This window comes from Gobius niger, assembly GCF_951799975.1.
Source record: "Gobius niger genome assembly, chromosome: 23".
NCBI classification, from domain to species: Eukaryota; Metazoa; Chordata; class Actinopteri; order Gobiiformes; family Gobiidae; genus Gobius; species Gobius niger.
In genome coordinates, this window is record NC_136874.1 from 10,891,378 (window position 1) to 10,918,453 (window position 27,076).

The window sequence follows — 27,076 nt, forward strand, 5'->3', positions numbered from 1 at the left end:
CTCCTACATTTTCAACTCCGACCACCGCGGACGATCCGTTGTTGCTTCATTTGAGCGAAAACCCTCGCACTCCTTCTCACACATGCAAATAAATTAACATGACAACGACGACAAGACTTTTTTTTTTGGCTTTGAGATTGAAATGTGAAAAAAACAAACAAATTAGCAGCTAAAAACGAAAGTACGAAAATTGCGGAGTTTCTGAACAGTCCTCGACCCCATTTTTTTTTTTTTTTTGCTTATTCTTCACACATTCTCATTATTGCGTTTCGCTTTTCGGGGCGGTGGCCTACGGGTTTGTTTGTGGAAACCGACGGATCTTCCAGCTCGAATCCCGCCCAAGCACATTCTGTCATTGTGTCCCTGGGCGAGAGAAAGAAACAAAACACCCACCAATTGTTCACTTAAGTGGCTGGTTTGCGACAGGTAGAGCATCGAACCCTGGTAAGAAAAACAACAACACATCTTTCCAGGGATTTGCACATCTTCAACCGATCCCAAGAGGCCGGACGGGTCCATCTTGTGCTAGAGGACGTGTTCATTTTGGGCCGCTTTGTGCAGTATTCGCAGTATTCGCAGTAGTGGTAGCGTTGGCCTGGTAGGTGCGCAGTAACACCTTGTGCTTGGTCGCCCCCTCTGTGCGCCTCGACTGCTGCTCCACCAGGAACTCCTTGAGGCGTCCCGTGGTGAAGTTGAGGGTCTGGCGGCGGAGCTTCATCAGGTAGGAGTCCTGCAGCCAGGCGTGGGTGAAGCAGTCGCGCGTGGTCGGGCGGGCCCTGGGAGCAAACGGGGAAAACACATGTCGCTTTTAGTTTGGCTCACTGGCCACTTTTAACCTCTTCACTCCCACCTGAACCCAGCACATTTTCTCCAGTTTGGCTTTACCCAAATCTAAAAAGCTTCTTGAAAAAAAATGTCAAAATAGCAACTAAAATGAGAGGAAAACAAGGATGAAAATACAACAGAAGAGCAACAAAAACGTGACAAAAATGTGTGATGAAAATGCAACAAAAAAAGCCACAAAAGAGCAATAGAAAAGTGACAAAAAAAAAGCAACAAAAGAGTGACAGAAAAGTGACAAAAAGTGATGAAAATGTGGCAATTTGTTTGTTGTTCAAAAACACAACAAAAAAGCCACATCAGAGCAAAAGAAAAGGGATGAAAGAGTGATGGAAAGTGATGGAAATAATGGATATAATGTGACTTTATTGACTAAAGTCACAACAATGAGAGAAAAAAGATCCATTTAGATGAGTTTTGTAGGTCTTAGCTTTCAAATTAGGCATTCCACTGGCTTGGCGCACTTGTGTAAAGCTGAACTAGAGAAAATGCACTTGGTTTAGGTGGGGGAGTCACACTTTTAGTTTGACCTCATGTTATTACAGAAAAGGCTATTGTTGTTTAGTATGCAGTTTAAAGGTAGGGGAAGATATCATTTTCAAATAAAAATATATATAAAGTATTGTATATAAAGTACAGATCATGTGATTGATGATTTTACATGATGTTTAGAAATCTATGGCTCTCAAGCTGATAATCCATTCATAAAGCAGAAAGAGCCCTATGTTTGGGCTGATCCTCAAGCTAAAACCAGAGTGCATTAAACATAAAAGGACACTCTGGGGTCTCTTTGGTCCTCCACCAATACCACCCCCTAGTGGCGAGAGGTGACTCCAAAATTCTGTTGCATTATGTGTTTTTTTTTAAAGATAGTTTTCATATAAGATAAAAAAAAGCCTATTCACCTGCAGCGCAAAGTAAAGAAAGCACAGAACCTAGACACAACCAGTCTACCTAGTCTGACTAGTGAATGAGTTACCAGGGATAACTGCTGAGCATCTTCTTGAGGAAGGTGGCGGCGCTCTGGGACACGTTGGGGTACAGTCTGGTGGGGTCGAACTTGGCCATGAGGATCTTGGCTTCCACTTTGTGAGGGTCTTTGTCTTCGAAGGGCAGTCTCCCGCTCAGCCTGGATCATAAAGCATATTTGTATCACACTCTTGAGAATGACCTGTGTCCAAGTAAACACACTTGAGTCTTACATGATGTGTGCCACGACTCCGAGGCTCCAGACGTCAGCAGGAGGTCCCACCACTTCCCCTTTCACCATCTCCGGAGCTGCAAACATCACAGAGGGTCTGAGCCGTGCCCTCTGCTCATGTCTCAGGTAAAACAAGCTGGAACATACCCATGTAGTGCAGCGTGCCCAGCCGTGCGTCCTGCTGCTTCAGGCTGAGGGGATTGAAGCTCTGGGCGCTCCCCAGGTCCAGGATCTTGACGGTGTTGAGGTTGGTGACCAGGAGGTTGTCTGGTTTCAGGTCCAAGTGCAGAACGCGGCGGCTGTGAAGGTACTCCACTCCCTGAAGGATCTGCACCAGGTATCCCACCACGTCGTCCTCCGAGTAACGAAACCTTACGACAGTTTGGATGATCTTATTATCCAAGTACAAAGCTGGGCGGACAGTGTATTGTTGGCTGTCTTACCTGTCGATGAGGCTGTGGAGCAGTTCTTTTCCCGTGCAGTACTCCGCCACCAGCACCAGGTATCTGGGGGTGACGTAGGCTTCGTGCAGGGCCATGATCCTGTCGTTGTGGAGGGTCTTGAGGATCTCGTACTCCCTCAGCACTTCCTGTTTGGTCTCCTGGCTGTAGGGCACGATCTTAGCCATGAAGATCCTTCCCGTGGAGTTCTCCCTGCATTCCCGGATCACGCCGAAGCGACCCCTGAGAAGCACAGCACCCGCAGGGTCACATCGTCGATTAGGGCCACTAATAGAAAATTTCTATTAATGTGAATTTCTATTAATGCCTCTCACCTGGCCTTCTCATCCAGGAAGGTGTATGGCTTCTGCGGGACCCCCTGCCGGAGCGTGGTGGAGGGGGTGGCCCGTCCCGAGGGGGTGGCCCGTCCCGAGGGGGTGCCTCTGGGCGTGCTGGTCCCGTCAGCGAAGGGGCTGAGGCTGGAGGTCTGCAGCACTTGTGGGGTAAAGGACACCGGCGTCGGGGCCTTGGTCGCGGTCGATATATACGTCGGAATGGAACTTAAGGCCGGTTTGGTGGGCGTGGAGGGCGGGGTTGCAATCGTGGGCGGGGCTGACACGGACGAGGGCGGGGTTTGGGTCATTGGCGTCACCACGTTGACGGGACTTTGCGTTTTGGTGATGACGAACGGAGACTTGACGGCAGGACTGGATGGTTTGTCTTCGGCGGAGGGCGCAGGGGCGGGGGTGGGACTCAGGGGGGCGCTGGTAGGTTTGGGGAGGGGCGCGGTGACGGGAGGGAGCGCTGTGCTGGGGGCGGTTGAAGGAGTGGTCTTTGGGGCGGTGCTGAGGGCTGGTTTGAGCGGAGGGATGGTGACGGTGACGGAGGAGGTGACCACGGGAGCGGGAGCGGCTGGGACGGTCTTCACCACAGCCACGGGGGGAGGGGCATCACCACCTGGACAAACACGGAGGAACTTATGTTTGCGTCAGCTCTTAGTGAAAGGGTTTTACATAGGTAGTCATCGGTACTGCAGAGTTATAGAATTGTAGACTTATGGTTTCCAAACTTGGATCTATGCTCCTGACCACCTCGTTTACCCTTTCACCAACGTGCACTCAAACCCAGTGCAGATGACTGCCCTTTGAAAGCCTTTTCTACAATGCCACATATTTAACATCTTTTCACAAATAAAACTTCGGTAACACTTTACATTGCGGGCCGGTAAGTCCTTGGTACTTACAGTGGTAATTCTAGATACTTATAGTGCTACTTACAGTGGTAAATACTAGTAATAATAGTGGTTCTTCTAGGTACTTATTGTGGTACTTGCAGTGGTGCTTATGGTGGTAATTCTAGGCACTTATTGTGGTACTTAAAGGATACTATAGTGAGAATTACAAGGTATGTACTTCTAGAAACAGTGGTAACTTTTAGTAATGAAGGTTGTACTTCTTGTTTTCCCTAATGCTGTTTTATGTTGTTTTATAGTCACACAATCCTAGAAATTACCAGTAAGTACCATGGTAAATAGATGTACAACCTTCATTACTAAGAGTTACCCCTGTATCTCTTAGTCATGAGAGATACAGTGGTAACTCTGTGACTCCCTAACCCTATCCCCAATTACTAGTAAGTACCATGGACTTACCGGCCCGTAATGTAAAGTGTTACCAAAACTTCCAAGGGAAAACAATGTAATCTACTGCCAGAATAATGTAATACAAGAAAGAAAAAAAAGAATACTGACATGAATATCAGGAGAAAAAAAAATTGCATGTTTTCTTTTTAAAGAAATAAAATAATGAAACGTCTCCCGTAAAGGAAATGACCATATTTGGATTCCTGCCTTATCTCGGTTGCCTTTTATGCTGTAGGTGGTTAACAAACATGTCAATACTTGTGAATGAATAAGCGCGAGTCGAGTCATGAAGTTCACATCGTAAAGTGTGCGTTTAGTCTATTTTATACTGGTCAATATGTTTCAAAATGTAAACCTGACAAAACCTAAATCTAAGCCAAACCAAAGCAGCAGAGCCGTGGGAATATATTCTGGTTTGCAGTTTCTGTGTGTAATTCCTCTTTATTAATTATTGCCTGCTAAGTGCAAAACTATTCACAAGCGGGTGCTGCAGCGCCCCAAGTTCCCACGGCCTTGCAAACCAGCGATTCAAATGAATCATTTGAAATACAACACACAAGACTCGACCATCAGGAAAATCTCTGTAAAATGGAAGACATCGTGTCACCTGATACAACATTATAAGAAAATGTCTAAAAGTAGTTGTGCAAAGTGTAACCAGATGATTATAGGAGGGCCTCGAATGATTCTTATTTAAAGCTAAAGTGTGTACAACTTCCCCCTGTAAACAGAATAAAATGAAAGCTATTATTTTGTAAACTGGTCTTTTTATTGGTTAAAAGATATCTATAAAACATGTTTCTGTGCCGTGTCTGTGTCTGAGATTTTTGGCCTAGTCTGGGTGGCATGCTTGTTTGTTGGTTTCTCTTGGGATATATGAACTGGAATGTTCCGCAGTGTGGCTTTAAAGACAGCAGAATGTGAAGATATGAGCAGCGTCATGCTTACCTGTGGGGCCCAGGCTGACAGGGGCCGACAGGTTACTGTATGGGCCCTTCCCGGCCTTGTTCACACACACCACTCTGAACCTAAACAGCCTGCTCTCCGGCAGCTCCGTCACATTGTAGTAACAGTCCGTGATCCCAGAGGCCACAGTGAACCAGCTCGAGTCGCCTGGGAGAAGAAAAACATAGTGAAGGGAGTTCTCTTGATATTTTTTTACTTTTGGAATAGAAGAAGTATTGAGAGTTGTAGTTAACATAGTGGACACAAGATGGCAGTGTTGTCAGGTTTATCTACTGTACAAAAAACATGAAAACATATCATTTGTCCAAACTAATGTCACGATTTTATGGTCATACAAAAGCAGGCAGATATATGAAGGGGTCCATTAATCCATAGACAAAATAGATCATGTATTTATATTCCCATTGCTCTTCCAGTGTCTATTTATAACCTAAAAATAGTATTGGGAAGCTGACGTCTGGCTGTGACGTCTGCTCTTTGAAATTCTAAACCCCCTGTGGACTGACTCATGTCTCTCCGAGCTCTGCCCCGTCAAACCCAACTGTTTGCTTCGAAAACAAATCAATGTGAATTATATTGTTTGTGAAGCTTTTGGGTGACAAATAAATAAAATCGTAATGATGTGCTGAAGAAATATATCACTGCAAACAAAATACTTTAAAGTGCTCGTGAGACACCGTAAATTCATGTCATTACTAGAAACAGATAGGGCAAAAAATGACCCAAATTTACTGCCCAAAATCAATAGTGAATAACAGTTGAAGGCAGCCTCACCTTCGGTCTTCCTCTCCAGGGTGTAGGAGCAGGGGGCCTTGGTGTCAGCCGGCTTCCACAGCACCAGAGCCGTGTTGTTATACGTCTGGGGCACCTCGGGCGTCCCGGGCCGCTTGGGAACACCTGCGACGGGACGAACAATGTGGCTTAGAGGCTGGAGGTCCGGAAATATTTGAGCAACATAAGATCTGTTTCTGTGTTTTTTCCAAAAAGATGAAAAGTGTAACGAAATCATCCTCGGTCGTGGTGTGAGAATAAACTAGAAAGGAGCTTGTTGAGCCAAAGCAAAAGTGATGCTCTGTAATTGCACAATATACGAGTCGATATCCCACACGGATGGGATCATCAACAGGAGACGGCCGCACGCCCAACCCGATAAAGAACACAAGAGCAATATATCGGATTGTACTTGACGTGTGAGAAATCTATTCTCTTCTGGAATTGCCGTGCACTGGGGAGCGAGGCGGGCAGGCAGGCGGGATGTAGCGGCTAATGTTGTGCTATTTGCGACGGTGTGAAGATGACGTGTCAAACTGCGTTACCGAAGGCGAGAATGAGCCACAGAAAAGGGATCGCTGGTTCTCTCCCGACGGGATGAGTAAGACCCGCTTTAGAAGAGATTTGTTCACTCCAAATTGCCGCCGTTCGACTCCATGTGCATTAATATTCAGGTCCAAATTGGTTTTATTACATTTTAATGACACAAAATCATCATCTCATAAATCCCATTAGAACATCGTTATGAATCCATTAGGAGCACTGGGTTTTGTACATGATTAAAGGTCCTGTTCTAAGTTTTAAACCACTTTGGACACCGTAGCGCTGGCATGTCGGGAAATACTCTAACAGGGTCAAACGGCAAACTATATTTACATGTTTTGATCGTAAGTGATACTCACAGGCGATTGACAGAGTGCAGGAGGTGGTGACGACGGCGATGGGGTTGGTGGCCACGCATTCGAACACTCCGGCATCTCTGCGGCTGCTCTTCATGATGGTCAGGAGCTGTCTGCCATCGGGGTGGGAGATCAGGTTCATCCGGTCGTCCACCTCCAGGGGCTTACGGTCTGAAAACAAAGCACGGAGCGAAACTGAATGCCTATATGGAGCATGTTTTGGGGTCTGTAAGTCGATATGCGATTCGCTAAAATATCTTTGGTCACCTTTTGTGGCCTGTACCTTTCATCCAGGCTATCTCGGGTGGCGGGCTCCCGGCGGGCAGGCAGCTCAGGGTCACCGGGTCCCCTTCCAGCAGCACGTGGTCCTTCAGTTTGATGTGGAAGACCGGGGCGAAGTCTGAGGCGGAGCGGCTGAACTGCTCTGGCCCCGCTGCTCTTGCCTCGGGCTGGGAGGACGACCTCTCCCTTCGGCCTCTGGACAGCCCCCACCTGTCCCACCTAGACTTCCGCTCGCTCTCCTGCGCCTTCTCGGTCTGGCTGGTGGTGGACTCTATGGACTCCTTGGACGCCCCTGTGCCGGCCTGCTTGGCCAGCTGGTTCTCCGGGATGCCCATTCCCTTGAGCCCGCGACCCTCCGATTGGGTGTGCCGATGGCGGCTGAACAGCGGAGTCCTCTTCCCCTCGTTCTCCTCTTTCCTCTCCTCGGACTGGCTGCGGATTTTGGACGATATCTCCGTCACTTTGTTCTCAAACCTCTGCTTCATCGCCAGCACCGGTGAATCCGTGACTTTCTTCAAATCTTTCTGACTTCCGCTGGCGTCCTTGTCCTTTCTTTCCTCTGACTGGCTCTTGATTTTGGCGGAGATTCCAGACACTTTGGACTCAAACTTGCGCCTCATTGAAGACACCGAAGACTCATCCGTTTTCTCATCTTTTCTTTCACTTTGCTTTTGAGAAGTGTCCTTAGTGTCCAAGGATTTGCTCCTTCCGATTGCCCAGGACACCCTCTTGCTCCCTGCAGTCTCTTCCTTCGCTTTCTCCGGCTTCTTCTCCACCGATGTCGACCGCTTGGCTCGCAGGGACAACCTCCCGATCAACCCCAGACCGACATCTTTGTCCACCTCTCTCAAATCTTGGACGGATTGCGCTTTCTCCTTCAGGCCTTTCTGAACCACCTCCAGCGGAGCCCCTCTCGCTGCAGGCCTGTAGATTTCTTCACCTCCTTCGTTTGCCTTCCTGCTGAGAACTGGGGACCTCTCTTCTGACTTGTTCCTGGTTAGCTTGCGGAGCCCACGGGTTAAAGACGATTCCCTCTTCTTGAACCTTGCTTCGAAGACCTCCTCAGAGTCTATGTCCTTGATGTCGGTTCGGAGGACAGGTTGGCGGGCCATCGCTGGGATCTCTGAATTGGAGGTTTTATCGGAGGTGGCTACCTTTGCGAAAACAGCCGGATGTTCGGGTAAGGATTCCGTGGACTTTGAGGAATCTTTGGTTGGTCGTTCCACTTTGTCAGATGGAGATGGCTTTTCATTTTGAGAACCATCTTTTGCTGGTGGAATTTCTTCCATCTCTTCACATGGCTTCTCAACAACAATTATCGGTGGAGCTTTTGCTTCTTGTGCTTTGGTCCTCAAAACTAATCCGTCCAAACTTTCCTCTGATTGGTTCCTTGTTTCTGGCAGAGTGAACGACGCCTTCACAGTAGGAGAAGACTTTGCTGAATCCATTTCCGTAAGTGCGGACATAGAAGTTGCCTCTTGCAAGTTCCTTCCCTCCATACTACTCGTGCTACTACTTGCCGATGGTATCTCCAGCGGTGCCCCAAACCTCCTGTGAAGGGGCATGGGTTCGGCATCTCCCTGCGAGAAAGAGGAACTTTTCCGGAACACCTTGGTTTTGGGCGTGTCCTCCAGGGGCGTCTCTGAAGAAGCAGCTCGGATGAGAGAAGACGGACCTGTTTTGGATCGACGCAAACTCCGATCCAGAGACCCAGTTGATGTGTTTTCCTCCACTCCTAGCGTCTCAAACAGCGGTCCGCGTAGTCCGCTCATCTTTTTGTCCGCACTGCCGCCCCGTAATAGCCTTTGCCGCATTAATTCTAGTTTGAGGGCGTAATCTTCTTGGCTTAGTTTGCCTGGACCGGGGCTTGGACTACGATTGGGAAGCTCCATAGAGACTGCTTTCTTCAGCGTCTTGCTAGCAGTCGACGCCTCTTCGCTAGCGTTAGCCTCCTCCGGGTCGATATGCAAAAGCAGGGCTGAATCCGCCGAGCTGCCCCGCCTCATGGTCGCTCGTCGGGATTTGGTTGCCAGTTCATCTTTGTCTTCACTCGAGTCTTTTTGAAGCGGTGCTCTCTGTATCCGTTTCCCATCTTCCACGTCCTCCTCGCTGACGTTCTCGGCGCTTTGTTTCTCAGGTGGCCTTACTGCGCTGTCCTCGTCTCCCGGGATGTCGTTGAGTGAAATGCGTGAGCCGGAGAACGCCATGGAGAGGGGCATGGGGATGAAGGGCAGCTCGTCCGCATCTGCGTCCGAGTCGGAGGAGGAGGAAGGCGGGGGGGAATCTTCCTTCAGGTGCCGGGCCACTGCGATGGACACGTGGTTGGAGGAATCGTTCAGGAGCTCAGGGATGGAGCGCATCACCATTTTGGATTTGTAGCTGATCAGAGAACGCTGGAGAAGGGACAGGCACTTTGTTAGTCACCCAACAGGTTGTAATATAAACTACTGCTTCCACTCTGTTTTCACTTAACCAGGTCATGTGATTGAAGTCTTTTAATGGTCAAAGTCCTAAGTATCTTTCAGACCTCCTTTCCCTAAATAAAGACATTTTATTTAAAGGCTTGAATAAAAAGATGTCTTTTATCTGTTTGATCTATTGTTAAGGTTTTTGTGATTGGAAGCTGGAAGCTGGAATACAATATTTATGGGAAAGGAGGAGAGTATTAACCTCTTAACTCCCGCCTGAACCGAGAGGATCTTTTTCCTCACGTTATCAGATTTTTTTCCATCATTTTTTTGTTGGGTATTCAACTCATTTTTGTAACTTTTTTTATTTATTTTTTCTCACATTTTTGTCATTTTTTTGTCATTTTTTCCTCACATTGTTGTCTTTTTTTCCATTTTTTTTGTAAATTTTGTAATTTTTTTGGTCAAATTTTAATAACATTTTTGTCATTTTTTGTCACATTTTTGTCATTTTTTTATCAAATTTTTATCAAATTTTTGTAATATTATTATTTATAATTATAATTATAATTATTATAATTATTAATATTTTGTATTTTTTGTCAATTTCTTGTGACATTTTTGTGACAGTTTTGCTACTTTTTCATCCATTTTTCGTCACTTTTTTGTCAATGTTTTCTCACTTTTTTGTCACATTTCCATCATTGTTTTTGTCTCAGTTTTGTTGCTATTTTCACAGCTTTTTTCCAGAAGCTTTTGGACTGGGGTAAAGCCAAACTGGAGAAAATGTGCTCGGTTCAGGTGGGAGTTAAGGGGTTAAACTAATGCTTTTACTGTGTACATGACGATACAGAGAAAATACAGCTTCATTTTAGTAACAAATCAAATGGTGTGATGGTTTATATGAAAGGATAAAACAGCGTGTTTTCTCTTTCCTTCCCGTCAATTCAGTTTCTTCCACCTTTACTTTGCTTTCATGTTTCATATTTAGAAGTGTCCTGTCTGACTCACTGTGTAAGCGTCTAAATGTCATCTTCAACTATAAATAATCCCAAAACAGTCTCATCTCAGAGGCTCTCTTCCACAAACATGCCATCTGCTCCTACCTGCCACTTCCTCCGGGACAGAACTTGCTTCAGCATGGTGGTGCTGATGCTCTTGTTTGTTGGTGACTGTGCAGAGAGACAGCGGTGTTTAGGCATGCAGTACTTCAGTGTCGACTGAGGGGAGGCACATGCTGAAACTTTACCTTGAACCAGGGATGGCGAAGGCACTCAACAGCAGTGGGTCTCCTGAGGAAAGAAAATACAAAATTAATTGAAGGAATCATCATGGTATATTGTAATTTAGAATGATATATGTGTCCTTGTCTAGTTAATACAATTTTAAAGGGGTGGTGTTAGACAAAATTGACTGCAAGACACGATCCAGTCCTGAAATTGAACCTGTGACCTTTGAGCTGCCAACTAAACCACATGAATATCCAACTCACAATCTGTCCACCACCAGCAGCTTGATGACGAATCCCTTGGCCTCTTTGCACAGATCAGAAAACATGCTCTCCTCAAACGCCACGTTGTAGTTGCGGATGTTGAGCGCTGTGGCTCTGTCGTTCTCTCCGGCGAACGGGGAGACGCCCGTCAAGCTGAGGGAAAAGAACGCTGTTCAGATTTACAGCAAACAACCGTAAAAGTGAATTATGTTTATGTGCAGGAACGCACCAGAGGTAAGTGATGACTCCCGCGGGCCTGGAAGAGAGCAGAGGAGTTAGGACACGCGGGGAGGAAGAAATGCTGCTGCCAATGAGCGGCCGGGGCTGCCTCCGAACAGGTGGCTCACCATATGTCCGTTGCCGTGGAGACCGGGGTTTGGTTAACGATCTCCGGGGCGACGTACTCGGGCGTGCCGTACTTGCAGTAGCGCTCCTCGGCCGTGTCCAGTTTCAAAGCGTTCCCGAAATCGCAGATGCGGATCTGATCACTGCCGGGGCCGGACATCAGGATGTTCTCCGGCTGTTGGACACGCGACAGAGAGCGTGTACATCAAAGCAGTTACAGCGAAGACATGTCAGCATTTTCCTCTGGAAATCAGCTCTGAAGCTGCTATTGAGATGTTCTACCAGAGGCGCCCACAAATACAGAAATTGAAAACTGAAAATAATTCAATTCAATGTTCTTGATTTTAAAGTATCCACCAAATCAGACTCACTACACTGTTTCGGCCACAAACAGTTAAGAGTTGCACAGAATTAGTGGCTCAATATTTCCACACATATTTCAAAGGATAAAAACTACAAACCTATGGCTAGAATAGATACATATGAATACATTGTGAATCATTAAGTACATGACATGCATTACCACAGGAAGGATCATTTTGCTGACTAAACCCCTTCAATGTGAGTGAACTCGTGCTGACTCAGCGTCACGTGAGACATGAGGGAAGCCACACCGGTGAGTGTTTAACCACTTGTAACAAATCTGATCTACAGTGAAAATAAATAACTGAACAGGCTTGTATTCAGTGTCTGTGCAGCTGGTCACGACAAATGATGAGTAAAAATGATAATTACTTATTTGCAACATCAAACCTAAATTCATGTTTTCAATGTGTTTTGAATGGAAAACATGCCCGACACAAACGTCAGAAATAGGATTGAGTTTATTTTCTTAAATCCAGCTGTGCCTGACAGCTCCTGACACAAGCTGCGCACGAGCTCAGCCCGCTCAAATCCACACGCGAAAGTTCAATTTAAACATGCTGCTTTGACACTTGACACAGCGGTGAGTTCGAAGACTAGGCATAATGTAGTAAATGTGTATGATAAATGTGACATCGAAGAAGATAGGCGATAATAAAGTATATTATTCTAACAACAAAGTCTTTCAGGGTTAGATCACTCAATCTAAACCTACCCAACCCAATGTCCATACACCAAGGCTCTTACCTTAACATCAAGGTGTGCGATGCTTTTCTCGTGAAGATATCGGAGTCCTTCCAGAATCTGCTGCACACTTTTGCGAATCTGTTTCAAAGACAGGCCCGTGTTACATAACAATCCCACTTACAGCGGCATTCAGCGAGCTGCTCTTACAAACCTCCACCTCCAGGACCGTGCTTTTCTTGGCCATTCTGTCCAGCATTTCTTCATGGTATCTTCACGCCACGGTTGAGGAGAAAAAGACGGAAGTTTGGAAGTTGTGATATGCAGCACGGTCCCGACAGTTGGTGCATGGGAGATGAATTATAGATGAGCAGATTTTTCCTCCGGTTAACTCCGCGGCGAGGTGATGAGTCAGAGAGGAGAGCAGTGATGCTTCGGGGGCCTTGTGTTTGGGAGTGTGAATGCAGATGAGGCGCTACAGAAGTGTGGGCTGATGCATTTTGAATAGACTCCAGGTGCAATAGTTTGTAACGTGGGGTTGTGGCTGTCAAGACGAGGCAACGAGTCCTATTAGCTTCCTTTCAAACGCAGTCGGATTTTCAGGGTCGAACAAATGCACTACATGTACTTTAAATAAACACCTTCACTCAAACGGATTATCTCAATGTGTTTGGGGACGGCGTTATGAGACCCGAGGGCACATGCAACACATCTGAAGGATACAGGTCAGTGATGAGCACCACCACGTTCTTCTTCTCGAAGGCATCGTGGAAGTAGAGGATGTTTTGGTGATCCAGCTCTGACAGCAGGTCCATCTCCGCCAGCGCCCGGGCCTTCCTCCGCCCCCGCGCACACGCGAACTTGGCAGCGAACTCGGCCTTGGCTTTCTTCTGAGTCACCCGCTTCACGTAGGAGAAGGCCCCCCTGCATGCAAAGCAGGCCGGATAAAAACAAGCGCGTTATCCGGGAGGGGGAAGGGGGGGCAGACATGAGGCGCATTTGGATTTGGGCTCTGAGATGGGGTGGATTGTATACTTTTTCACTGCATTATACAGCAAGTGGAACAATAATAATCATAATATGGCAATCATTTCAAACACATCTTCATCACTATCATATGGTTGAGCTCATTGCGTGGCCCTAAGAGATGCAAAAAATTACCCCAAAAGCACCCCTGTTCTTAGAAGCCAACAGAATGAAAGAAAGTGCAGGAAACATCTCGAGTGGTGGATTTGATCATTCCGTGTGACAGTTGTGAACATTAAAATAAATCTGTTTAGCAGCACGGTGTCACAAACGGCTTCTAAAGTGTCTTTGGCGCACCTTTCAACACTTGTCTTCCTGCGGCTGGCTCTGATTGCTCCACTCCTCACTGTAAAAGGCCTGTCTCCTGCCTCTGCCTGTTACAAACGGTGAGGCTGTCACATCTCCTCTGCACCGCTGCTGACTCATCCGGGCTAAAGAACGCCTACATTATGCTGTATCCAGGCATATTCCACCAACATGTGGGCTTCACGTCACACAACTTCAAACAATTAACCCTGGTGTCTGTAAATAGAAGTGGCCACTACCAGAGCACGGAGGGATTTGAATAAAGCATAAATCGTGACCAATGCAACAGACATCAATATAGAACGGACTGAACCGGCTCCCCAGCCTGTGCTCACCCACCTGCCGATCTGCTTGTGCACCACGTAATAATCCGTTAGACGTCTCATCTTCCTCAGGATGCTGCCCTCGTCCTCCATGGGCTCTGGCTGCTCCTTCCGCTCTGGAGAGACACAGCAGAGAAACAGTTTGAATAATACTGGATGTATGTGTGCCAGTGCAGTGACAGATGGTTTGTATCGCTGCTGCAGCTCCTTATGCTCCCACTGGGATGGAGAGGGTTTGGATGTCATCTTTAAGGCGAGACAGGGCAGGTGAAAACAACCACCCTCACATCCACGTCAGTATCTACAGCAAAAGTTTCAAGCTTATTATCTCTAAAAAACAAAAGTCCCCCTAGTCACCTGCAGCGTCTCGCCTCAAGCACAATATGTTTAGGGTGAGGGTTTTTGCTGATGTGAGTGCTGGCCTGCGGTCTCACCCGTGTGCACAGTGAGCTGGGCCTTGCAGGAGTTGGAGCCGCCCAGGTTCTTGGCTATGCAGGTGTAGACTCCTGTGTGCGGCGGCTGAGCGTTCAGCACCACCAGAGAGTACTCCGGGTCGTCGTACACAAACGTGAAGTGGCTGCTTTCTGCCAGGAGCGCATCGTCCTGCAAGAGAACATTCAACTACTTCATCGCATTCCAAAACTGTTACAGGGTTCCAGTACTACATTCTTAACCCAATTTGAGTAGATTTAGATGTGGAAACTTTTTGATAAGCCACTGTTATACATGCTTTGTCATACCTTATACCACAGAATGTCTGGGTCTGGCTTCCCTTCCACCTCTACAGCCAGTCGAGTTGTTTCCCCAACATTCACGTCCACATCCTCCATGATGCTTTCAAACTTTGGCGGCACTGAAAACAAAAACAAAACTTTCACTTCATGACTTTATCTGACAGTTCTGTCTTTTGCACACATTCCCAGTTGGCCCGAAAGGAGAAGTGGAGCGCTCCCTGGCAGTAAACATGCCCCTCTCTGAATGCTAAGTAAGCCGTGGAGACGCTGCGATCTGAAACTGACCTGCCTTAGCCAGCTGGAGCATGGCCAGGTCGCTGCCGAACTGGTTGCTGGCGGTGACCGTGAGCTGGCCCAGGTCGGTGGGGCGGACCCGCAGGAGTCGCAGCATGTGCTGGTCGTCGTCCGGCATGGACAGCTCACACACTCCGGGTTTATGCACCAGGGCGGCGCCGTGCCTGAGGGGACACACACACAACACCTTGGATCAAAATTTCTATTTACATAAACAATGAAGATGAAATGATCTCAAAAAGGCATCTTATGAGACCTTCCCATAAATTCTCCATGCAGAAATCTTTTACATTTTAAGGGAAAAAGGCCACAGCAGAAGTTTAGGCTCCAGCAGAGTTTATAACACGTAGCCCTGCAATATGGGAACTATCACAGCTAGAAACACTTTTCTATACAGCCAAGTCTAGTTTGAGGATTTTTTGCCCATTCTTCCTTCTTATTTATTTGTAGAAGCCATCTGCTTTTTGGCATCAGCCTTTTCACATATAGTGTTGTGCTTCCTCCAGAATTTATTGGAATCTACGTAATTAAATCCATTCTTTGTTTAATCCATGAAATGCTCCCTGTTCCTCGGGCTGCAATGCGATGATCAATCCACCCTTATTCTTAACAGTTGGACAGATGTTGAAATTCTGTGCCCCTTCGTTCTTCTCCAACCAAACCTTTGCTCACTCTGGCCAAAAAGTTCCACAATGGCAAAGTCGACAGGGGCGTTACCTTTTCCATGTGACCGCGGCGTGGACATGGTTGAGCTGGATGGTGATGCTCGCTGGCTGGTTCTCCACTACGTAAATGACGTCAGGTTTGTCTACAATGACCGGGGCTTTCCTCAAGTACGGCCCTGTCATCAACGAAGATAAAATGATGAGATACAAGTGTTCAAAAACAAACATCTAGACACAGTGCTGATGATGTTTCCCACCTCTGTCCAGCAGCTGAACCAGGTCGGTGGAGGGCGTCGGCTTGCTGGTGGATTTGCCCGTGGAGGTGAGCACTCTGAAGGCGTAGCGCACCCCCTTGGACAGCCCCGTGACGGTGTAGCTGGTCTCCTTTAGGTTAGACGCTGCCACACTCCACTGGATGGAGCCCAGAGCCTGCTGCTGCACCGTGTACAGCAAAGACCCTGAATCTGCACACAACAAGAGCGCTTCAGAATACAAACATTACCAGGATAACCCAAAGGCAAGGGTATTAGAGAAGGGGCAATTTCAAAACATTATCTACAAAATGGAAATGATACTTTTTTCTTGATAATAGATGGGGATATGGGGATTTGTGTGACAGTGTTCCCATCTGTGTAAATCTTCAAGTCTTGACATTTACTCTGCTGACAGTAAATGGCACCGCTCTCATGTCTAAGCGAAATGCCAAATGGTTTCTGCGCTGCTTGTCCTGAAGTGACCTGACACTGACAGCCGAGTGAGGCCCTCCATAAGGTAACATACGGTTAACATCAAATACACACTTTAAACCTGTCGTGCCCTCCCTGGCTATCACCAGACAAAATATCACAAGTTATATTTAGTCTGGGGACCACCAATTCCTTTTCTCGTAGGAGAGGTGTTGTTATCCGTAAACAAACTACAAGCTTCTGTATGTCGAATAGCGCATCATCGTCTTGCTGTCCCTCCTCGTTCTGTGATTGGTCCCTAAATCCATGTGAAACTTTCGGCCATGGTCCCCAGGCTGCTGTGCAGTTCGAAATGATTCGAGCGCACACAGCAGCATGGGTATTCCCAGGCTAGTCATGATCTGCTCAAACATGCACATTTTAGCGAGACTTTGAGGTCCCATTATTGATTCAAAAATACATCAGAGCCCCCTAATAATAATCATTATCAAGGAGTTGGTCATTATTTTACTGCTACAAAGTCACATGAACCCTGCTGTAGGAATAACTGACTTACATTATATCTAATAATAAAGCTCAGTACAACAATTTTGACCAGTTCCGTCCTCTGTACCTAGGGCTGGGTCACTCCTCTTCGGTCTCTTCCAGCTGAGGCTGATGGTTTTCCCCGTGATCGCCTCAATCTCTGGAGGACCGTCCGGAGGCTCGGGAACGATGTCTGTTTATAAAAAGAAAACACCTCAGCCTTATTAAAAGGACATTATGTAAGATTAGCACTTTTCAGCACTCCGTCTTGAATGTGAATACCTTGATCATCTTGAAATTAGATAAAAGTAAAGATAGTACTTTATATTGTCGTATAAACTGGACTCTGAATACTTTATGAGGTCCAGAATTCACGAATATCAACATTATAACATAGTGAAAAGCTCAAAGAAGTCAATTTAGTAGAAGAGATCTTACCAGTTACGTAGAGATGAGCGTAGCAGGCGGACTTGCCCACTTTGTTGGCGATGACGGCCTTGTAGACTCCTCCGTGAGCGTGGCAGGCACTCCGAATGACCAGACTGTGGACATCCCTGTCTGAAGAACACACACAACACTCACTCACTGTCTCCTTGGCGACTTAACGCTGCAAAAGGTCAGATCTACACAGGTGAATGCCACTAGGATTCACAACATGGGGATTCAGTAAAACGAAGTTTGCCGGAGACCAATGAAACTGGTGATTTGTACAGTAACAAATGGGGGCCTAAGATACTGCCTTGTGGTATACTCAATCCAAATTTTATGCAGTTGCTATTGTTTAGTCGAAGGTCTAGTCTTACAGTGTGTCATCTTGCGCTCGTCGCTGCTGTGGATGGGCTTGCTGTTGTGGTACCAGCTGATGGTGGGGTAAGGCAGGCCCGAAACGGTACATGTGAGAATGGCCTCTTTGCTCTCGATCACCTCCACATCGGACAGCGGCTTGACGAAGTCTGGCATGGTCCTGCGCTCGTGCTCCCCATCCGCGGACTCGGGCTCCTCGGGGATCGATGGCATCTTCTCCAGTTTGGTCCTGGCAAAATAAATCCATAATTTTATCTCCTCGTACGACACCTTACTGCTCCAGCCTTGTCTCTTGATATATTGGGGATTTACATGTGAGAGGTAATGGCGGTCCTGGGCTCCTGCACGTACAGCTCGGCCGTGCACTCCACTCTGCCGTGCGCATTATGGGCGATGGCGGTGTAGAAGCCTTCAGTGTCACTGCTGACGTGGGTGATTACCAGCGAGTGGCGCCCTCCCTCCTTTAGCACGCGCACATTCTCGCTGTCCTCCACCCGGGCCTCTGAGCAGGGGACAAAGAAACGAGTGAAAAGTTAATTCACCAAATGTTGCATCTTAAGAAAAAACTTTATACATTATCTATCTCAGAATACCCTTACCAAAGTGCATCCACGTGACAGTGGGGGGAGGCGTGCCGCTGACTTTGCAGCTGAACCTGGCTGTGCGGCCCTCCATGACCTCCAGGATGTCCAGTCTACGGGTGAACAGGGGCTCCCTGGATGGACTGACCTGGAGACTGGCACTGGAGGTCAGCTCCTCTGCACGATACAAGAGCACAGTCGGGACTCACTAGTTAGATACACAGTCCTACCATGGCTAATTGGCCTCATTTAAAGAGCGGATATTATGCTTTATGAAGGTATTTGATCATGAGGATTCGCACTTGATCCCAACGCTCTGCCATTTAGCTGTCGCCGCACTGCTAAGATCAGCCACTCAAATATGCTCTTTAACTATGATATGATAATATACATTGACATATCAATAACACAAAAGATCAGGTGAGAAGTAAATGCATTAAATATAAAGGCTTCCAGTTTTCAATTTTTTTCTTCAATGTTAGTTATTGTGTGTAATAGTGTTTTGCCATTGTCCACTTCACTCTGACACTTTTTGGTGAATTTAAAGGCTTAGAAATAATTTGGCGACCGAAAGTGGCGGTCAAGTATTGTACCTTTGGCGGTGCTCAGTTTGCACATGTAAGTCCCGCTGTCGTCCTCATGCACCGAGTTGAGAAGGAGGCGACACCTGAAAACCAAACCAGACTTATTGTCTTCTCATGTCAAATATGAACACCACATTTGGAACATTTTCAGCCGAGCCCACCTTCTGCCATCGAAGGTCATCTTGCAGTTGAACAGAGCGGGCTGGATGAGCTTCCCGTTGGAGAGCCAGTCCACGTCTACGTCTGGAGGTCCAGAGATGAGGCACTCGAACATGGCCGACTCTCCAGCCCGCACCGACACATCTTTGATGTTCCTCAGGATCTTCAGAGAGGCTTGTGCACTAGGAGCTAATTCAACAAGATGAATTCAGCCAAAGGGAACTTTAACTGTAGCTTTTAAAGGTCATTCACTATTGGGTATTTCTAAAGTACTTTTGGACACTGTGGAATTTGGATTTTACATTATATTGTCAAAAATACTGTGTAAAGAGCAAACCGTTTCTGAACATATTAATGCATAATATCAAAATTGCTCAAAATGTCAGACTTTTGAGCAATTGTGTGTCAAACAATGTGGTCAATTTCAGCCAAAACAAGCCAGACGGACGAGTGTAATAGCCGTGTACCGGTGACGTCCACTGAGCACTGGGCCTGCTGCAGCCCGTGTTCGTTGATGACCTTGCACACATATGCTCCGGCGTCCGCCCTCTGCGCGGAGGTGATCCTCAGCTCTGTAGTGCCGTCCTCGCTGGTTCGGAGGGAGAAGCGCCCGCTCGTGGTGATGCTGGCTCTGTCTTTGGACCTGTGGCGGTCAGAGCAGCTGTCAGGACCTTCTGTGATGGAGCGAGAGGAGGGGAAATGTGTGTGTGTGTGTGTTCCGCCTCACCAGTGCACCATGGGAGTGGGCTGCCCTCGGACTTTGGCGATGATTAGGACGTCGTTGCCCTCGGTTACGGAAACATCACTTGGAGCGACCTGTTACAAACGCAAGGGCAACACTGTTTACAAATGAGACGCACAATACTGAAATAAACTGCGTTGGTTTTCTAACCCCTTAAGCTTATTTAGTCAGGTCTGTATCAAAACAGGCTCTGTGCACAGAATGTTTTTTTGGCTAACTTCCTGTTGGGAAACGTTTGGAACCAAAGAGCTGATTCTCAATGAAAATAGTCCACCGCAATAACCCGACCCATTCAGAATAACGAGTTTAAATGACTCATGGCCTAATTCATTTATTTACTTTCCATTGTTCCGACTTGGACTGTTTTGTTTTTGTTCCATCGTAAACTGGCACAAATTATACTTGATATAACGCAGGACTAATCAATGTGGCCTTTTAATATCCCCGAATACAGTACATTACTATTGATTTCGGACTACAAGCCAAAACAATAAAAGTAGACATGAACATAAATTGCAGATCCACTACACAGCATAATGTTACACTAATTCATCATCTTCCCCCGAGGGTCAATATTTGCGATTACCTGGAAGAACGGCGGCTCTTTGAAGTGCACTCTCTTGGCGGTGTTTGCCGGCGTCACCTCCATGGGCTCCTCCTGCGGGCTCAGGTACTCCTCGTCTGACCCCGCCCTCGCTCTCCCATCACGCACCTGGACGGGCTCTGGAAAAGCACAGGGGGAATGCACGATGAGAATCTGGGTGGACTCCAGGTAAATTTTTGATGGAAGAACTTTGTAAAAGATTTTGTGTGAGGTTGGACTTTTAACCCAGAGCCACACCTCTCCTCCGCCCTCCTCTGCTCCGGGGGGTAAGTCTGTGGAGAATTCAAACCGACCTGCCAGCTCTTACACAACACTGAGCGAGAAGGAGAGCGATCCTTTCATTTCCCATCTCAGCCGTGCCTACACTCCAGCATTCAAAGCATCCCCGCTGCCTTTTGGTGGCTAAGATACTCCATAAGAGATTTCACTTCATCCCACTCATCTGGCGGCCGTCCACTGTATTCATAGTCACCTGAATGACTCATGCCACCCCCTTACCGCTCTGGCAGCTTTCTGTTGACTCACAGTGGAGTGAAAAGTTGCAGCCGTCAGATTTTTGACCATGACCAAACGCAACGTAAAGGACTCAAAGGGCTGCAGCGTCTGTCAGGTTTACAGTGAATGCGAGGACCAGACGAAGACCAAAACTAGGACTAAACCAGGTCTAAACCGAGAAAAAACACACCACACTTAACAGAAGGCTCGCTCATACTCGATTACAAAGAAGAGATTGTTTGTCGTTTAAGTAAGAAAACTAAGAGGTCGCCTTTCCAAATTAAGATTTTATATATCCTTGGGCGACATGACACATTATGATACACAACTCCCAACATAAAGCTATCATTAAATAACTTGCACATTACAAATATGTCATAGCAGAAATTCTGAAAGTAATTCATTAACTAAAAAAATACAAACACAGATCTTCAACAGTTGAGGCTAGCATTTTGCCTGGCTAACACCAGACTGCTGTATACGCTCAGCCATGGTCCCCAGGCTGCTTTGCAAAACATTTTCATATGAATTTGGGGACCAATCACATAATGAGGAGGGACTGCAAGACAATGACGCGCTATTCAACATATGGAAGCTTGTAGTTTTTTTACAGATAAAAAAAATAGTTTATTTACAGATCCAACATGACAGCAGAAGACACAAGGCTATTTTTCGATCAAGCTTTAAACCAACTTCTAAATAGTTTCGCTCGAAAGTTCACAGCGGGTACGTCATCGGATACAATTCATACGATTGGCTGTGGCTTTGTGCAGACACATAAGACAGACATTCGTAGCGCCCAATAAACGACTATAGACAATCGTAAACCACACCTCTCCTACGAGAAAATTAATTGGTAAATACTGGTAAATATCACTTGCATTAGCAATGCTGCTGCTAACTGTGATGTTTTAGGCTGTAATCATAAGTATGTTTGTGGATGTACAACTAAACTGATGACTGAATTCTGCAGGTTAGGAGCTTTCTAATGTCCATATTCACTTTTTAAACGATGAAAGCCAAGACAGACAAATCAGTATCGAGCACCATATTTAGAATTCAGCCTCTGCGTAACGTTAGCTAACAGCAGCTCCACAGGCCGCACAGTGATTTCCGTCTCATCTCATTCACTCGCCTCATGCCTATGTATTAACACATAAAACACATTTCATCTCTCAGCACTGCAGCTTGCACTTTCTCTGCCATCACACTTCTCCCACTCTCGGACAGTCTCCACAATGGTTAAAGTCTTGTGAGGTTCATGAACAGTTTTGCCCCTTTGTCCCTTGGATCAATGACAGCCTAAAACTTTTCTAAGCTACAATATGTTGTTTTTGTACAACAGATCCAAATCCTAACTTTAACTATGCTGCTCGCTCGAATGCCTAAAGCTATTGCTGCATTAGCCTGCTGGTTTATTCATGCATCTTTCTAATTATTTAAGTGCTTTTTGGGTGACTTATCCTTTAAACTCCACTCTGTTTATCCTGCTCACACTGCAACAAGTGGAATCCATAAACAAACCTGCTCCGCTGGTTCTGAAAGACTTCAATCTCAGCTTTCCCCCCATATGTCATTGTTGTCACTGAAGAAAGTCAGAGCAGAACCTGAAATGTGCAGGTTGTGGAGCTAACGTTATGCAAACTCCGGAGGACACGGGACTGAAAACGCAGCGTTCCTCAAGCATGAATGAATTAAACTCGACCCAGCTCCGATGGCAACCCCCTGCTGTTCTGGCAACGCCCGTTAACTCGCTGTGAGATTGAAATGTTGCTGTAATGATTTTGAGTGTAATATTTGCAAAGGGACACAAAGCAGACAGTGATTACTCGGGAGAACAAGAGGAGGCTAAAAATACACGGAGGCCACACTCTCCTAATATGGAAACACAAGTCCAGCACCTTGGTTTGAGAAGCCAGCAGAGCCAGTTTGATTTGAGGACAGAAAATGAACAGGGAAAACAAATATAAAAAGGAGAAAAGGAGTAGAAAGTTTATATTCGATAATAATTTCCACTGCTGGTAAAAGTATCACAATCCACTGTTGTGATGTTTTAAGAGCATTGGGTTTCGACGCGGGACATGTGTGAATTTTGGAGGGAGCCTTCAGAGTGGAGATGTTTCCATGGTAACTATCAGTGAGCGAGTGGCGCTGGGGCCTTTGTGGCGTGGAGCAGCGTCAGAGAGGAGGAGGAGGAGGCAGCAGATTAGACCCTGCGCTCCACACGGGCTCCACACTGGCAGTTCACGCAGCGCACTTCAACACGTCACCGTCGTCTGATCAAACAGGCGTCACACTGGGGAATCATCCGCGTAACTCCTCTCTAAATTATCATTATTATAGGTACATTTGTGTTGCACTTGTACACAAACAAACAAACAGAGACATGTGTATGCAGACATTTGACTTGAGTACACAAAAACAAACCCTCTCCAAAACACAACCTGCCAAAGCTAAACTGACATGACTTTCATCAGGCTGTAAATACTTATTCAGAGGAGACTTCTGTGTTCATAACTATAGCTGTTTTAGCCCTAAAGCTGAAGGCTAATGTTAATTTGACGCTAACAACTGTTAAAGTAGCTCCACAATCTCAACGTATTTTTATAAAACATACTCGGCTTGATGACATTTTTTTATAACTAATTTACGTTAAAATGTGGACAGGAAGTAGTCTTTACCCGCCCTGTCCAACAGGAAGTTAACAATCTGCTGGGTGGCCTGATCTGGCGTTCGATCCTAACGCAAGTAGGCTAGTCCAGGAGATTTTACATAGTCCGTTAGCCTGCACAATGTATTTTTCCAATAGATGTTAGCATTAGCCATCAACCATCGAAAATTATGAATGATCCAGATGTTTTCAGCTGTTGTCAACCCATCAACCATATAAAAGTGAAGTCAAAGCGTTTTCCTTATTCATTTATATAGGAATATAAATGATCGGATCGCTAAAGGCATTTCTATGATTTCTATGAGCTCACATGTCCTCGTGCTCTTACTACAGCACATATACAGGGACAACCTTCATCAAACTTGCTATCGATCTTGTTCTTTACACAATTAATGATGTGGAGTTTTTAGTGTGTTCTGTTGTTGGAGTTTAATCGATGGTGGAGGCAGAGAGGCCAAAACAAATGAGGTCTCCAGGTGCTGTTGAGGCGAACAAAACGAGAATTGACTTTAAAATACACCAAAGAAGGTCAAAAGCTGACTTGATTTGAGCTTGTTTCTAAATAATAATTTGACCGACCGTACACATTTGCACGTACTACACCTCCGCCCCAGTCTCACCTGCTTGTATATAGACCTTGGCGCTGCAGGACGCCTTCCCGCTGGCGTTGGTGGCTGTGACGGAGTAAGAGCCGGCGTTCTCGGGCCTCATGTGCTTTATGACCAGAGTGTGCCTCTCCCCTTCGGACTTCACGGAGCAGAAAGCATCAGAGCGGATCTCCTCGTTACCTCTCCACCAAGCCACTGAGAGAGGGGAGAGAGAGGAGCATTCCAAACAGTCACTACCTCCTCCCACAGACAAACAAATTTAGCACAATGCACCATGCAACGATGTGTCATGAGGAGAGAGCTTTAGACCTCTTAAAATGGGGCGCCTTTGAAATGTTACCGGTGCGCCAAAGCAAATATAAAGCCACACAGATGATCAAACACTTCTGTTTTGAAATGTCCCCTTGGCTCCCAACTGTTCAGGTTTGTACTCTGCCGAAGTCCCAAAGGTGCTCAAGGCTCCTCAAAGTATAATGTTAGCTTCCCTGCATAATTACTTTAAGGTTTTCAGGGAAGAGAATGAAACGATTCCAAACTCTCATTTGTATGACTTGGATATCCTTGAGGATTTTAACACAGAAAATTCATTTCAGATTTCTAATTATTTGGGCCTATTTTGGTTCTGCGGATTCAGTGTCAAAACAAAGACGTGGAGGTGAGAATGCCAGGGGTTGTGAAGGGTTGCACCTGTGAGGGGAGGGGTCCCAGACACGGTGCACTGGAGCGTTGCTGTTGCTCCGCTGGCTGCCGTCACCTCCTCCAGGGGCGTCCTGAAGCCGGGGCCCTCGGCTGGCTCCTCGTCGGCAGACTGGTACGAGTCATCGGAGGACGGCCCTGCGCGGACATGATAGTGTACCTGTTTTAGTAACGGGGTCAGGTCCGGCAGGAGAGGGTTTTTATGGGACAGAAAAATGTTACAAGTTCCATCAGGAGGAAGGGCAGTTTGTGGATTATTTATGGATGGGATGTTGGTTAAGTTTGAAATAGTTTAGTATTTTCTTGCAAATTCGACTCTTTGAGAAGTTTCATAATCTTTAGCAGTTCTTTTTTTGATCTTCTCTCAAATGTCAACTCTCCTGGACATAAATTAATTTTTTTTTTCTAAAATTCTTTCTTCAATCATCAGAATAGATCATGTTTTTCTGCACCAGGAGACCACATTATTAATCTGCACAGCTAAACTAAAACAAGGCTCACATACATTCAGAACACTGGAGGTCTGAACTGTGAGGAGAAGACTTCTTGTGATACCTTCCTCCGGAGACAGCGGCCGCTCTCTCCTGCTCCTCCTCCCCCGGCCTCTCCTCTTCCTCTCCCCCTCGCTCTCCATCTCCATGGGCTCATTCTCCAGCAGGATGGTGGGGATCTGGCGCTTGGGCCCCGCCTCGGCTCTCCGCCTCTTGGTGAGGGGGCTGACGGTGGGGTTAGGGCTGGGGGAGTGCGTCGGGGGCTTGGGTCCCTGCTCCTTCGTGCCCATGGGTGACGCCCGCTTCCCGGTGGGGCTTAAGGACCTGTCGCCCTGGTCTGCGGTTGTTTCTTGGGGAGAGCTGGAGCTTCTGCCAAACAGACATTCACATAAAAAAAACATCATGTCAGGTAAGATTTTTTTGATAACCTATGACAAAAATATAATTCGCTGTGGCTTTACGCAAGAGACATTTCAAAATCAAAATACAAATTACATTAATGGACAGTTTTTGGTTTTCTCCTGACAGCCATTTTAATAAATGTTACTCTTGGCTGTCCTGGCAGTTAAGCCACGCCTCCATCACGCCCCCTCACCATCCACAGCAGCAAAATCATCAGCCTCTTCAGCCTCTCTTCACCAAAATCACTCTCTACTTTATGCAAAAGGAGTTTAACTTCATCAATAAACTACTCATTGGTCTTTATCTTTTTAAAGCCACACTGCGGAACAATCCAGGTTATATGGAACTATGCGACAAGGGCAACTAAACTATCGCAAAATTTGACTAATTTTGCCAGAGATAAAAAACATGCTCCTAATGATGAGCTCAAAATAAAGCATTTGGACGAGGAACAAATGTATTTAAACCTTATGTTTACCACAGTCAAAGCGAAGCAGCTTTATCTCCATGGAGACGAGCTGGTGATGTCCTGCTCCAAGCAAAGTTATGTGTCAGTCTGAGGAGAGGCGAGCCACTCACAGTAAAGATGCATGTTTATAGAGAGATGACACCATTAGTGTTTCATTACATTTATTGGGTGAAAAGTTACGCAGTGTGGCTTTAAGTCTCGTGGTTGAAATGTTCTTTGATCTCCCCGTTTGAACGTATGTGCACACTGTCAAATTAAAAATGTAAAAAAAAAAGCCTTCAAATATCCAAATATAATCCAACACACACCTGATGAGAGTGGCCCTTTTGGCTGTTAGCGATGGTTGCCCCGGTAACTGCTGCGCGGATGCTGTCTCCATGGTAACGGCGACCTTCATGGAGCTGGATAGCGCTGAGCCATCCGCATCTGGCTGCGTGGTGCTTCCGCTCCTCCCCCTCCCCGTCCCCGTCCTCTCCTCCAGTTCCTCCAGCTTCCTGATCACTTGGGGCGGGATGGGCTCCAGCTTGCCCAGGCTCGGCCTCTCCCGCTGGGACAGCTGCTCGGTGGAGTAGGCCTTCTTCAGGTTGGGTTTGCCCACCAGTTTCTTGATTCTTTGGAGCTCCTCTGCGAACTTGCTCTGGTAATCCTGGACCTGAAAGAAGTCATAGATTTGATTTGATTTTTATTCCAAGACATCTCAGAGAGCTATGGTCCCGGATCACCAACCTTCATGGCGAAGCTGCTCTTGTCCTCCAGGGAAGAGGCTCGCTGCTTGAAGGCGGCCCGTTTCTGAGCTGCGCCTCCGGTCCGCTCGTCTGGGAGGTCTGCGCTGGCTCCTCGCTCCTCAAAAGCCTTCACCTTGTCAAAAATCTTGGGGC

General features: G+C 46.6%; 1 protein-coding gene across 1 annotated transcript; it reads right to left on the reverse strand.

Moving 5' to 3' along the window:
- Positions 1-414: 414 nt before the first annotated feature.
- On the reverse strand, positions 415-27,058 carry LOC306982126 (striated muscle preferentially expressed protein kinase-like). The gene is made up of 39 exons (XM_079581931.1): positions 26,925-27,058; positions 26,507-26,850; positions 25,392-25,696; positions 24,828-24,974; positions 24,153-24,335; positions 20,349-20,485; positions 19,748-19,836; positions 19,488-19,663; positions 19,023-19,209; positions 18,871-18,944; positions 18,296-18,454; positions 18,009-18,198; positions 17,696-17,925; positions 17,331-17,450; positions 16,981-17,085; positions 15,939-16,145; positions 15,734-15,857; positions 15,008-15,180; positions 14,729-14,841; positions 14,423-14,591; positions 14,005-14,104; positions 13,057-13,257; positions 12,548-12,605; positions 12,397-12,474; positions 11,289-11,461; positions 11,171-11,197; positions 10,942-11,094; positions 10,699-10,741; positions 10,556-10,621; positions 7,043-9,434; positions 6,763-6,930; positions 5,864-5,986; positions 5,072-5,236; positions 2,817-3,438; positions 2,485-2,724; positions 2,189-2,412; positions 2,043-2,118; positions 1,820-1,969; positions 415-776 (listed from the first exon to the last, which is right to left on the reverse strand). The coding sequence occupies exons 1-39, from the start codon at positions 26,928-26,930 to the stop codon at positions 539-541; spliced, it is 8,535 nt and encodes a 2,844-aa protein (XP_079438057.1). The 5' UTR covers positions 26,931-27,058; the 3' UTR covers positions 415-538.
- Between the last annotated feature and the right edge of the window lie 18 nt (positions 27,059-27,076).

Coding starts and splice junctions, on each gene's coding strand:
- LOC306982126 (XM_079581931.1), bottom strand. Junction 24,975..25,391: donor GCCGCTGTCTCCGGAGGAAG/GTATCACAAGAA, acceptor ATGTCCGCGCAG/GGCCGTCCTCCGATGACTCG. Junction 19,837..20,348: donor AAGAGCCGCCGTTCTTCCAG/GTAATCGCAAAT, acceptor CGTTTGTAACAG/GTCGCTCCAAGTGATGTTTC.